The following is a 14,361-nucleotide window of genomic DNA, read 5'->3' on the forward strand; positions in this document are numbered from 1 at the left end:
AAATGCAATTCCTACTGGTATTCACCGTAATCCAAAACCAAAGTTGTAGTTGTTGAGGGGACATGAAAGCAAATTGATTCATCATACATTGATCTATCAAACTCCAAACTTTACAAAACACAAATAGGATTGTTAGTCATGACCAATAGTAACACTTTGCCCCAAGGAAAAGCAACTGGGAACTGCAGTCACAAAAGAAGTAATTTTGACAGCTCCAAGAATTTCAGGCAACCTATGTTCTAAGGGCAAATAAAAATAGGTCCTAATAAATATAATAGTAGTCTTTTTAAGTCTTAAGCTTCAAATAGCTACACCCATTCATGTTTCAAAACATTGTTTCTCTTCAAGCACTTCAAAAACTAATACCAAGGCCAGTCTCCACAATCACAAACGTCCCTCTTGATGCACTTCAAAAACTAATACCAAGGCCAATCTTCACTATCATAATCATCTCCACTCCAGTAAGTTGAGCTATCAGAAGGAATATTTGCTTTATCTTCTTCCCTTACGTAAAGAGCTTTATTCTCACCTTGAAGTTTAATCCTTGCGCCCCTGCCCCAGGTAATGAAATTTAAGAATCAGAGAGCATGCAACATATTAATCAAGGGCGACAATAGCTGATAAAAAAACGGAAATATCAACGAATGTTGACCTACAAAATTATCAGATTCTGTCAAATACATGAGTACAGAACTGCTAAGCAGGTAATACATATTCACTTTGCATTATGCAGCACGGTGTCTACCTGCAAAAGAGTGCAAATACTCTTCTAATGAAAGTCTTCTAAAGGAGAACTCGAACATTGTGATCAGTGATACAGTCCTTTATTCTTTTGAGAAGAAATTACTTTTCAAGAATAAAAATTAAATCTTTTATGCACTGCCAGTGTGTACACTTGTAGATCTAGATGCATACCACATATGTAAAGTTTGGTGTTTAAATTTAAATTTAGATCATGTGGCATGTGTCTAAACCTGTCAATGTAAAAAAGATTAATCCAAGAAAAAAACTACCATTCAAAAAAAGATACAGAAAACGATTGAGTTATTACATGACCGCAATATGATAGATATCTATAACCATGCATATTCTTCTGTTTCTTATCAGCTAGAATGCAAAAGCGTTTAGAAAGAGTTCAAACTAAGCAGTAGGAGATGCTCTGGTAATGAAAGTTAATACGTCAATCACGCAAATAGAACAGTTCTAGTTGAAAGTTTTCAAGGTATCAATCTGCATAAAGTACATTGCCCTGAATGATCATTCAGGATCAGAAGAATGACAAAAAGGACAACTTTCTGAATCCAGAGACGTGTCATTTTGACTATATAATTTGATTTATCAGAAGCCAAATCTAAATCACAAAATCTAAGAACAAACTGTGGCCATGACATACTTCTGCCAAATATGAAGATCAGTTCCATGATTTGGTAAATCATGATATAGGAACATTCCTATTTGTCATCAACAGGCACACACACACACAAAAAAAAAAATAAAGTAGTTGCCAATTACTTTGTCATATTCATGATTTTAACGGACAGATGCTAGACTATTTTCTCTTAATTTTATTTTCTATTTTCATCTGTCTTCTTCCTTTCATTGGTAGAACAGTATAAAGCATGGAACTAGATAGAACGAGTAAGAAACAATCATAGACATGCCAAGAATAAATTTATTGTTACACAAGTAACATCAGAAGGGTGGCATTGCATCTAGATTTTTGAGTTTCAACAACAATAAAAAGAAAGTTGCTACCTCTCAATTCAGCTAGAAGTCTGACATCTACAAGTCCCTCAATTTGGTGGAACTAATTAGCAGCACATTTTGGATGGCTACCATGACTGCTCTTCAGAGGCATCATTATTGGCAAATTTCAAAATTTATATATTTCACCACAGCCAGGCTGAGAATATACTTTACAAACACAAAAACCAAAGACAGATGATATATAAAATCTGATGTAAGATCACATATAGGCATCCTTTAAGTTAATCAGTCACCTGATAAACTTACAATTAAGTTGAAGTTGCTTCTATCAAAAACAATGCTCATTTTTTCAAAGTGAAACAATAGGACAAATGCACTTATATGAAACTATAGTTTCCAACTTGTGCTCAGAAACTCACAAGGTTCCGTCTACCTATCTCCTGACAGCCTCTGCCACTACACCATGTCAAAATTCACTTGACACATCTAAGTAGCTATTACATACATAAACAAACAGCTCTTTTATTTTACTAACTCTGTTGTGACACTTCAAACTGAATAACACTAGCCACCTGGATATTCGACTTGAAGCGGATTCCCCATTCTACAGAGTGTCAGAAATATCAAAATCATCAAATACACATAATTATGTAGATACTAAACAAACAGAAGTGTGAAAGAGCAGGTATTCTCATGTTCTGAGAGATAATAAAAGTATATCAAAAGGAACGACAAATTATTAACCAAAAACATATATGAATCAACATCTTTAATGTATAGTTGTCTGCCAAAAAATGAAATTCAGGTAGTTTCAATAGGAAATCAAACAACTAGATTTCTTTATGGAAAACAGAAAGAAGGCACACTCTTGGGAAAAAAAAAAGAGAATTAATGGTACTTAAATTGACATGTACAAATGAATCTCATGTATATAAGGAAATTAATGCACCCTTACAATGAACGGATGTTGAACACCCTTATATTTTCTTGCACAGCTTCCTTGAATGAGAAAAAGCTTGGAATCAGAGAAACAGCTTCACATTTCGATCTAGTCCCACAAACTTTAAAATAACTGCGTTCTTTGCTCTTCAGATCATAATGTATCAACATATTCTTGGGGTAATGAAAAATCAACAGTGATCCACATCTCAGGTAATTAATCGGATGGTACATATAATTATGCTCCCATGCTGACTTTCGGATCTTAGCCAATTTAGTCCAAGAATCTTGAACACCATACTTCTCCATCACCCAGAAGTTAATTGAATTATGACTAGCATGGCATAAAAATAAATCACCTCTTAACACACCCATGCTCATATGTCGTACATCACACAAGGCAAACTCAAAATTCAATATCTCAAACATTGGTGGTGGGAAGTTCTTGAAGCACTCCTGAGTAAAGTCAAAGGAAAGAATGATGGTTGAACTGTCCCAGCCCTCATGCAACCAGTGAAGATTTCCATTCAAGTAAGTTGGTGATGTTAATTTACCATAATAAGAAGGTGCATACCCAACATTTTCCCAAGATTGTGTGCCAAGTGTGTGTATTTCAGCCATTCTACTTGAATACATTTCTCTCTGTGCAATAGGGCAATCAATAGCCCTCTTAACCCCCGTATCAAATATTCTGATCACTTTATACAGGTTGGTATTTGGACAAAAGCCAAATCCACAATCCACAAAGTTTTCATAAGCCTTATCACCCTCTGGAATTTCTACATATTCACCAGTGACAGGATTGCATACAGCCACAGGTTCATTAGCTGAGGGTTCAGACAAACAGAGGAATCCATTGTAAGAGTTCACAATCCTGAACTTTTGATCTGTGAGTTTCAGTCTAACACGACGCTTCTTCTTCACAGCATCCATTTGAAGTGCGATTAGAGGATTGCGTAAAGGGATCCTCAGTTTGACATCAAGACTTAAATGAAGTTCTTTATCACATCCCAGACAAGACTTGAGATCCATTTCAGACGGATCAATCAGATAAAGCGTTCTCGGCACACATGAACTGTCCAAATTCCTGATTAGAAGGCTAGTCTGCGATCTTGCATAGTGTATCCCAGCAAAGTGAGGGCTCAAGATCAGGCGGCGCCAGGCTTTGCAAGTGCACTTGCAAACAAGAATTCCCTTGAGAGGCAACCTTAGGAGAATATCAATAAAGATATACTCAGGAATATCCATTATGGAAGCACTAAAAGTTCGACTTTGATCATCTGCTCCTTTAATGCCCTTCTCAATCTCTGCTTCCACTGAGTTCCTCCTCCTTTTCAAATCCATCTCTAATATCTGCAATTCAATCCAACAAGTAAAAAGCAAAACGAACGAAAAAAATGCAATATCAGCAGCCCTTTTCAATGAAAAACTAATTGCAAAATTCTCTGTAGATTAAAACTCACACATTTATAAAAAAAAGAGAATAGAACTTCAATTTAAGCCAAATTTCTCTTAACCATAGCCATAAATCTATATCTATAATTGTTGAACTTGAACAAGATTACTATATAAAATTAATAGATCAAAAGGGATGATGGGGGAAGACAGGAGTCACCTTGAAGGAGGAATTGTGATCAGAGTTGCATGGAGAAGTAACTGATTTGATATGTATCACAATTGAACCAAGTTTTATGGTAGTAAAATTTGGCGGGAAGTTTTCCGGGGGTTGAAATGGAACAATGGCGGGAATTTTGGATGGCCAGTAACTGACCGACTGATAGATTGACATGACTCTTTGCAAACGGCTGCGGGGCAATCATTTCAGAAAGAGGCAGTAATAGTGATTTTGCTTTGGTTTTTGGATCGATTTTATAATTTTTCTGAGTAAATTCATATTCATTAACCACCAATTTTGCTCAAATATGACGACACGAAATGGGGTGTTTGCCACTGGCCCACTTCTTTTATAGTAGTAAATGTTTTGCTGATTAATAATTGGCAAATATATTGAGAATATATTGCTCCGTTTGAATTAGTTATTTTTGAAGATGTTTTTGAAATATTTTACTGTAACAATGTAATTAAAAATTTTTTAATGTAAATGAGGTTGGTTTTTAGACTGTTTTTGGTGTTTTTTAAATTATTTTTGATATTTTTGAGATTATTTTTTTTGCGTATTGCTGTAACATTATATATGAAAATCTTGTTTTTCAAAAAATGATCAATCCAAATGCAAAAAAATTCCAATATCTATACTATATATCTATGTTACATATAAAAGGAGAGATGAGGGATTGCTGTAAATTATTTGTGTCATTCATGCTATCTATCTGTACGACCAACAATAAACAGAAAGAGTTGACACTTGAGGTAAACATTTTGTGTCATTTTTTAAACTTTCAATTTTGGCTTTAAAAAAAAATTTATCCCAACCACCCAATCATAACTCTCTTAAGTAGTGTAACTATCGAATTAACTATAACTATATTAAAGAAAAAATTACTAATAAATTACAAATTTTTCATGAAAAATTATATAAAATTTTGTAAAAACAATATTAATATATTCTTCAAACTAATAATTATTTCCAAACTGCACATACATTAAGTGTGCCCTTAATACTAATATATAGATATTTATACTATATATAAAGGGAAAGGGAGGGATTGGTGTAAACTTTTTGTGTCACTTTATGTTTTTTCGAGTTTATCCTCGTGAATTTCACTTATTACTTTACTGTCTAAATATAAATTGTTAAAATAACTACCTATAGATATTTTTAACCATAACTCATCTAAACACATCTTGACAAAATGATTGACTCTAAACATTGTAACTACTAAAGTAACCATTATTTGATGAAGAAAAAAAAAGGTTAAAATACCACCATTTTCTTTAGTACTTAAAATTTTATATAAAATTAATTTGTAAAAAAGCATTTCTGAATTGCAGACACTTTGCGTGTGTAAAATTGTTTCTGAGAGAGAAGGCATTGGTATAAGCTATTTGTCACTTTTTCTATTTACTATTTTATCCTCTAAATACATTAAAACCTCTACAAATTAATACCCTTGGGACCATGCAAATTCTATTAATTTAAAAGGTATTATATAACCAATAAATTAATAATTTATTAATTTATTGAGTGTATTTACAATTTTATCTAAGGAATATAAACCAATCCATATCTACCCATATCCACTTGATTTGTAAGTATAATTTAATTCTATTAATATTTTCAATTACGTAGTAATTGATTTCATTTTTCTATTACCAAGATGTCAAAAAGATTTAGGAATACTAAAAGATAGATGCCAAACAGATAGATATCCATATGCACGTGGGAATACTCACTCACATAATGCCTTGCACATTTGTAGTTAGTCATGTTTGATTTTGGATGAGATTCAATTAGATTTAAATTTTAAGAAAAATATAGACTCATATTTTAGAAAAGTATAATCTATAATTTGAGTGTATTATTAATTTAAGATATGAATGGAACCAAAAGACTATATAAGGTTTTCAAAAAAATTTATTATCTTACTATTTTATCAAAATTATTAATTTAGCTCGTTAGCCCAAGTGGGAACTAGAAAAAATTATTATGTAATAGAGGTTATTAATTTATCGACTATTATTTCATGGAGGTTTTATTGTAAAGGACAAAATGGTACCATAATTTGCCAAAAATAAACACACAAATATATACATGCATCCTCATTTTTCAAAATTAATAATAAAGGGAGAGAGAGGGGTTGGTGTAAACTTTTTTGTGTCACTTTATGTTCTTTCAACTTTAACCCCATGAAATTCACTTATTACTTTACTATCTAAATATAAATTGCTAAAATAACTACCTACAACTATTTTTAATTGTAACTAATCTAAACACCTCTTGACAAAATGAATGACTATATATATATATATATATATATATATCTGTTAACGTTTGTGGAAAAAAAAAAGACAAAATGAATGACTATAAATATGGTAACTACTAAAGTAACCATTATTTGATGAGAAAAAAAGGTTAAAATACCACCATTTACTTTAGCACTTAAAATCTTATATAAAATTAATTCATAAAAAAGCATTTCTGAATTGCACACACATCGCATTTGTGAAATTGTTTCTGAGAGAGGAGCGATTGGTGTAAACTATTCGTCACATTTGATATTTCCTATTTTATCCTCCAAATAAAGGACAAAATGGTACCATGATTTCCCTAAGATATATACATATATACATACATAGGGTGTGCTATTTCCTGGACTTGATCATTACTAGTGTCATTAAAGTTTTCATGCTTCACTTCCAAAGGTAACAAAATTTGTTAGCACGGTTTGGACTTTCTATGGGTTATCTGACAGTAGGTTTTTTGTTACATTTTTATGAATTGTATTCCTATTTCACTTGAATTGACACATAGTCGCATATAATAATGACAACATGTCCAAGTTTTGGGCTAACTATTGTTGGTAATTCATCTGTTAGTTTACCAATCATGGATATTAAACCCCTAATCCTGCGCTTGGTACGTCAAAATGTCCAAAATGGAAAAGTTTTTCTGCCCAACTGAATGCCTTTATAATAAGAATGATTTGTAAAAGAAGTTATCATTTTACTGACGGATAGACAAGGCAGAATGGAATATCCATTCTATTTTAATGTTTGTTATAATTAATATCTAGATATTAGATTGAAATAAATACAAATTTCACTTAGTTTCTCTAAATTATATTATAGGGCATTACATATTTTCACTCTTGTTATGTTCATTTTAGGTAAGCTATTTGTTTACTAACTTATTAGAAAAGTAAATTACATAGAATTAATCATTCACTTTCTCTCATTATTACGTTTTCAATGTCTATATCATATGAAATAAAAACTAATACATATGTGCAAAAGTTTAGAAAAATAACATCTTAAAATTAATAGAGGAAAAAAATTTAAAAATAACTAGAATCATTTTTAAAAGATTATGGTTAATCATTGTCTAAACGAACAAATAGCTTAATATTGGATAATAGTACAAAAAGGTATATGCCTAATAGTTGACAATCGTATAAGGAGAAAAATAAGGATAAACTTGACCCAAATAATTTTCAATATTCCAAAATAAACCTAGAAAGTCCTCACGATTCTGGGAGGGATAGAGTTTCTAAGAAAAAGTAGGAATGAGTTTTCTATAGAAAAAGCGCTTTCCAATTCAAATGTTCATAGGCTCGTAGCAAACTTGGAATGGATAAGTTAGAAAGGTTTTTCTATTTTAGACAACCCCTGTGTACCAAATGAGGCTTAAAGGCAAAAAGTAATAAATATCTCTTTCCTCATCTCCGGGCCAAATTTTTCTCCACTTTGGCATGAGGTCTTCTGTTACATTTTTGCTATTACACCTCTGTATACACTCTTTTTAATTGACTAGGAGGGATTCACCGCGCGATGCGCGGTGGATAAATGCCCAATTATATTCACTAATTTTACAAATTATTATAAATGTGAATGACAGACAAAATATTCAAAGTTGTGTTCTTAAAAAGTATATAATTAGTTTAAAATTATTAAAAATATAAAGTTCAAAAGATGAAAATTATAATACAATACCTTTAAAAGATACAATAGAGCATGAGAAAGACATGATAAGGACATATACTATTGGCCATTGACCCAACATACAAATTATATTTTGGTATCCTCAATATTTACAAATGAAATCTCATACTTAAAAGCAACTATATTAACATATTTGCATTACTCGATATAATTCCAAACTGATTCTTAAGATATTCTTGTCTTTTGAGTTTTGAGGAAAGCAACCTCAAAACTTCTATACACTTTTGCGGCCAGAGTAATTTTACAACATTATGGGATAAGGCCAATCAAAAGGAAAAAAAAAAAATCCTGCAAGAAGCACCAAAGATATATATCATAAAGGAACCTTTTTATTTATTTATTTTTTTTGATACATTGGAAGAGATCATAACCTCTTAAATAGAAACAAAATAATGATATACAACTCCTAACACATCCATTTCTAACAAATCTCGCATCTCTCGGGAACTTATAACCCAGATGGATCATATGCTGCATTTAGCCAACCAAACTACACATTGATTGCGCTCCTGCCAAATATGGCTCAGCTAGCAGTCCCAACTTCTTTGCTTCAACTCTCGAATGTGAATATAACCACAATTTACAAAAATCACAAAAAACATATAACCACAATTTATCCCCTCTGTCCACTCCGACTAAAGGTACTATAACTACAATTTTCCTCTTCTACAAGAAACATAAATTAATAAACCTAATACGAAACAATAGCAATTAAAAAGCTGTAAATATAGCAAGTAGGACAAATATGCTAGGGACCAGAATCATTTTCTTGGACTCAGGATCTATTGAAACTAAGACAAATATAGCAAAGGCCATCCTCATTTCACCAGATTCTATAACAACCAATCTAACAAATTTCACATTTTCTTTTCTGCTTTGCTCCAAATGTTTACTTTGCAACCCCACAAACACAAAATCATTTTTTTTTCTATTTTTTTCACTTGAGGAAAAAGGCTTTAGAGAAAACAGCAGATTGAAAAATAACAGATAGAAACATTAAGTAAACAAATAAACAGAATAAAGAAAATACAAGGAAAAAAAATAGTTAAGCAAAGCAAACAAAAGCAAGAATTACAAGAGATGAGGGAAAACCACGAAAGAGAATGAAAGCAAAGTTCCAATTTTTGGACTTGCAATATCACAAAAAATAAACAGATTAGATAGGCCAAAAATATCTTTGAGAGGAAAAAATCATAAAAGAACTTTCTCAAATTTATTAAATGCATTTTGGAAAAAAAATTAAGATTCCAATATGGCAAATATCCCAAAAAAATTAGGCCCAAGATGGAAACAGAAAGCTCAATTTGTATTCTATAAAATGATAACCAAATAGAATGCACGTTATTAAAGGGAAAAATTTTATAGAACCTGATGCTGGAAGAAATTTCCAATTTTTTGCACCTGCAACATATGTATACAAATTAATACACAAAAATTAGACTACTAAACCCCACAAAAAAACCAAAAGGCTAGAGAAGTACTGAGAAAGAAGAAGAAATTACAATGCAAAAAATCATGCGTCGCACACAACATCCGTTCACAGCCATTTTATATGACTCGATTAGGTTGAAAATCCATGTTTTTCTTTTAGTCTGCTTATTTTTCTTCTCATCTTCTACTTTTGATCGGGAGAAAGATTTGAAGAAACCAACAATAAAAAAAAGCATAGCAAACTTTACCATGATAGCTATATTATTAACCTTCCACATCATTGTTTTGCTATTTTAACTTCGTTATCTTTTGTTCTAACCCCCAAGTAACTTTTTATTACTGATTTTTTTTCTTCAACAACTGTGATAGCAAAAGCTGACCAAACTTCTCAATCAAGTGTTAGAACATGCTTGAACACAATCACAGGCATAGAAGTAGAAGATAAAGACAACTAAATCACTTAGCTTTCCCCTTCATTCTTTGCTAATTCTCCCCCTTTAGTTAGAAAATTACACAAAGAACTTGCATGCATAACCAATAATAAAACAAAATGTTTCCATAGTTTACGATCAATGCCAAAGTAATGCAATAGTAGTTTCATTAGAAATGATTTGACCTTTTTTATTTGACAAAAATTTAAAGACTCTAATTCTTTGCGAGCCTTAGCCCATTTTATTCTTTGCGAGCCTTAGCCCATTTTATTCTTAAGCACATTTATTTTGTTATCGCTATGTCACCTTAAGTTGAATCACAATTTTCATTCTCAAGGTGAATTGTGAAAAATCTTTTGCCAATTAAAAGAAAGTCACCACCAGAAAAATAACAATACCTAACCATCTAAAGTGCAAATGAGTGAAACTCTTTTATTACCAGAAGTACTAAAAGCATATTTAAGAAAATAATAGAAGACAAAACGCTTAAATCCAAACAACACTTCTGCCTTATAGAAAGGGAAAATTCAACCATTCATTTCACAAGCACAAAATGAGACTTATCATTAATTTTTTGAAGTCAAGCATATCCCATGAAATTATCATCAAAGTCAGGCCCCTCTAGGCTGTAAACAATTCCAGTTAACAACTTACATATTGAAAGGTAAACCTATCAAGGACAAAAAATCTCACTTCTAGTTTTTAAAAAGGAGTTAAAGATTAAAAAAAATAAAGCAAGATTTGCCCCAGTGGAATAAACCACTGACTATTAGCAAGCATCAAATGCAAAGCATTATTTATTGTCTTCATTCAAATGAATTCATTGAAATTAACAGACATGCAACTTGGCAAACTAAAATCGAACACCCAATTATTAGCAAATACATGAATGTCAATGGTTTTAATAATCCGTGCACAAGTTGAGACTTGAAAATTTAGAAGAAGTAGAGTCCTATTTCATATCACTTAGACCATATTTAACATAATACCAAAAGCATATAATTAAATACAAATTCCTGATAATACATTGTTGCAGTGGACAAACAAAACACATACATGTTGTAAAAGGCCCCCAATTTCTTGATAACTATTAAAGAACAAAAAGTATGACAAAAAGTACCTTAACTAACTGCCGAATGTTAGATAACAAATCATAATGTTCTGCAGCTCAGTATAGAGAACATGACAATGCATATTGAATTAGGTAAATTGGAAAAAAGAGCAAAAACTATTTCTTGATAACTATTAAACAAAAAGTATGATGGAAAATACCTTAACTAACTGCCGAATGTTAGATAACAAATCATAATGTTCCGGAGCTCTGTATAGAGAACCTGACAATGCATATTGAATTAGGTAAATTGGAAAAAAGAGATAAAAAAGGTAAAATCATCTATTGAATGTATGTGATAAATGAGGTGGAAATAAAAAGCCACCTTAAAAGGCAATAATACATATTAGTGTATAACACAAATATTTGTTAGAGACATTCAACAAAATAAAGATCAGTTAAAAAAAGGATTAAACTTGGTTGTCCAGACTCCTCGAGCCCATGGTCAAAAGCGAGAAATTCAGGAGAGAACTCTTGCAAAAACATTTCTTTGGAGGAAAATCACGTAGACCGGGCAACCAAACTATGGAAAATAAAGGCCTAAACAAAAGAAGAAGAGAAATACACCCACTTTATCACCTCATGTGCACTGATGTCGGAGGTGGAAAAAAGGAAGCCTACCATAACCTCCGTGCAGAAGAATTAGTAAGCGTTACTGGCCAAATGATGATACAGAGAATACTATAAAATAGAGGAAAGTACCTTGAGAAATTTTAGAGGCTTTATCACATAACAATCTCCACTTTTCTTTTTTCAAAACTACAATAGAAGAAGAGATAACATAAGCATATATAGCTCTCCTTTTTTATTAGCAAGTGAAGAACATGAGAAGAGGAAGAGGAAATTCATAGATAGAGGAACAAAGCCTTTCGGTTAAAAGTCAAGAAAGTGGGTTAGAGTGGACAATTTTTTTCCCCAATTTTAGCTACTATATAACAAATTAATGGTTTTAGCATTCTATCAAACATTTGATAAATAAAATATGATTGTATCATTACAGTACTTTAGAACAAAAAGGGGGAAAAATAAGAAGAAAAAAAAAAGCAACCCTACGTACGAAAAAACACAAAAGGGACAGACCCATGAAATACACAAATGAGTCCCAACATCTAGTGAGGATTTATAAATTTTCAATATAAAAGGCTCAAGAAAACATGTCAGAAAACTAAACTTTCCAAGACACAACTAAGAGGATAAACACTTCATGATAACCAAAATTGAAACTTAATCTAAAAGGTCATAAAAACAAATAAATAAATGAAAAAAAATCCAAAGCAATCTCTTTTGTAGAGAAAAAAAATAAAGAAAAGCAGAGTATAAACTGTAATCACATATAAGCGAATAGAAGAAGGCTGGCTCAAAATATTCACCAATATTATGCAAAACAGGCTGGGAATAATGTTGATCCATACTACCACATTATTACTTTTTTGAGAGAAGCAAAGAAAATTCCAAATTTTGGACCTGCAACATCACAAAAATATACAAACTATAATCAAACATGGGCAAAAAACTTTTTAAATCCACCAGAAAGAACTTACTCAAATTTGTTAAATGCATAAAAGATGGAAATAAGGCAAAAGTAAGGGGAGGATACAGCAAAAATAAGTCTTTTTTTAGAAAATAACCCTATAGAACTTACCTTTAAAAAAGAGGAAAAAACTTAGAAAAAAGCATGAGAATGGCGGAGGTAATCTGCAAATTTCGTAACTACGCATCAAAACATCACAAAAAGGGCAAAAAGGAAATTAAAAATGAAAGGGAAAAAAACACAAAAAGCTAGAGAAGCTTTGGAAAAAGAAAGAAAAAGAGATTTTGAACTGAAGCAAAAAAACCCAACCAGATCTTTGGTTTTGTTGTTGTCGATAAGAGAAAACGAAGGATAAGAGAGGAAAAAACTTACAAAATAGCATGACGACGATGGAGAAAGTCTCCAAATTTCATACCTGCAACATCGCAATATCACAAAAGAAAAAAAATTAGACATCTAAACCCGCAAAAAAGGGGAAAAGAAAAAGATTAGAGAAGCTCTGGAAAGAGGGAGGAAGAGATTTTGAAGTAAAAAATACCCACCATATCTTTGGTTTTTGCTATTGTCGATCGGAAAAATGAAGGATAAGAGAGGGAAAATGGCATCCTTAGTGATAGAGAACAGGAACAACAAGAGATGAAGAGGGCTTTCTGGGCGAGAGAGACGGACATTGAAAGAAGGAGAGGAGGAAAGGTATTCTTCTGAGTTCTGATGTCTCTCTTTCTCGAGCCCAGCGCCTCACCAAATCCGAAAGCAACAAATTAATGGTAGAAGATAAATGAGTCACGTGCACACCAAGAGAGAATCTTGGCAAATCTTTTGCCTCTCTGTCTATTTAGTTGATGTTATAATAATAAAAAAAAAACTAAATCACCACCAGAGAATAATCGTTATTCTCCAGCGAATAGCGATTGGCCACATCAGCGGTTCAACCACTCCAAGCAAACAAAGAAACAAAACAATCGGCAGACGTCCAATTCACACGAGGGAATTCACACGGATGGACGACCATCAATTGGCCAATGGCAACGCGCCATGTCAGCAATTGGAACTCAATTGGAAACAACGGCATTCGCGCATAGACTAGATATGTTAATAAGTGTCCCATTAGATAATGACCAAGAATCTACAGTTTTAGAGAATACTCGTTCAGTATTTAGTATTTACCTGTTAAGTCATCGACAACATAATAGAATGACTCGATAAGGATAGCAGCGGGGGTGGCTACCCATAGGGGGAAAAAAGAGGCGGGCGAATATCTGGGGTGGGGGTATTTTCTCTTCCCGTCTAAGATTAAACATAAATATCCAAACCTTTAATTAAAATAACTTTTAACTAAATGGTCCTATCCTCACTCTCCTAAAACAAGATAACATTGTTTTTATTAATTTAACTTTGACAAATAGGTCGATGGTGAAGTAAGCCTCCCCATCTTGGAAACAAGAAAAAAATGGTAAATATTTTATCATGTATTTATTCATTTTTCAACAAAAATTTTATTTGTTGTAGAATAAAAAAAATATTACGATTTTTAGAGAAATTCAGTAACTAGATAAAATATGGAAGAAAAAATTGTTTTCATGACCCTACAA

General features: G+C 32.0%; 1 protein-coding gene and 1 long non-coding RNA gene across 4 annotated transcripts; both read right to left on the reverse strand.

Annotated features, from left to right (window-relative positions):
• Positions 1-203: 203 nt before the first annotated feature.
• Positions 204-4,432, reverse strand: LOC113729355 (F-box/kelch-repeat protein At3g06240). Its single transcript, XM_027253660.2, has 3 exons — positions 4,262-4,432; positions 2,663-3,999; positions 204-552 (listed from the first exon to the last, which is right to left on the reverse strand). The coding sequence occupies exons 2-3, from the start codon at positions 3,988-3,990 to the stop codon at positions 417-419; spliced, it is 1,464 nt and encodes a 487-aa protein (XP_027109461.1). The 5' UTR covers positions 3,991-3,999; positions 4,262-4,432; the 3' UTR covers positions 204-416.
• Positions 4,433-8,554: 4,122 nt separating this feature from the next.
• LOC113732564 (uncharacterized) lies at positions 8,555-13,813 on the reverse strand. Of its 3 annotated transcripts, none has more exons than XR_011840791.1 (7): positions 13,312-13,813; positions 13,142-13,184; positions 12,881-12,933; positions 12,609-12,702; positions 11,941-11,997; positions 11,248-11,461; positions 8,555-9,666 (listed from the first exon to the last, which is right to left on the reverse strand). It is a non-coding gene; the product is annotated as an uncharacterized lncRNA (long non-coding RNA). The 3 variants fall into 3 exon arrangements; XR_003458802.2 differs by having other exon boundaries at positions 11,400-11,461; positions 13,312-13,806; XR_011840792.1 differs by lacking the exon at positions 12,881-12,933 and having other exon boundaries at positions 11,400-11,461; positions 13,312-13,806.
• Between the last annotated feature and the right edge of the window lie 548 nt (positions 13,814-14,361).

The sequence above is a fragment of the Coffea arabica genome, chromosome 2e (assembly GCF_036785885.1).
Source record: "Coffea arabica cultivar ET-39 chromosome 2e, Coffea Arabica ET-39 HiFi, whole genome shotgun sequence".
In the NCBI taxonomy this organism is placed as follows: Eukaryota; Viridiplantae; Streptophyta; class Magnoliopsida; order Gentianales; family Rubiaceae; genus Coffea; species Coffea arabica.

What these genes read in the sequence shown, in the direction of transcription:
- LOC113729355 (XM_027253660.2), bottom strand. Translation starts at nt 3,990, where the DNA reads ATGGATTTGAAAAGGAGGAGGAACTCAGTGGAAGCAGAGATTGAGAAG. An exon ending in GTGTTCAACATCCGTTCATT is followed by an intron (nt 553 to 2,662) that starts GTAAGGGTGCAT and finishes TACCTGGGGCAG; the next exon opens with GGGCGCAAGGATTAAACTTC.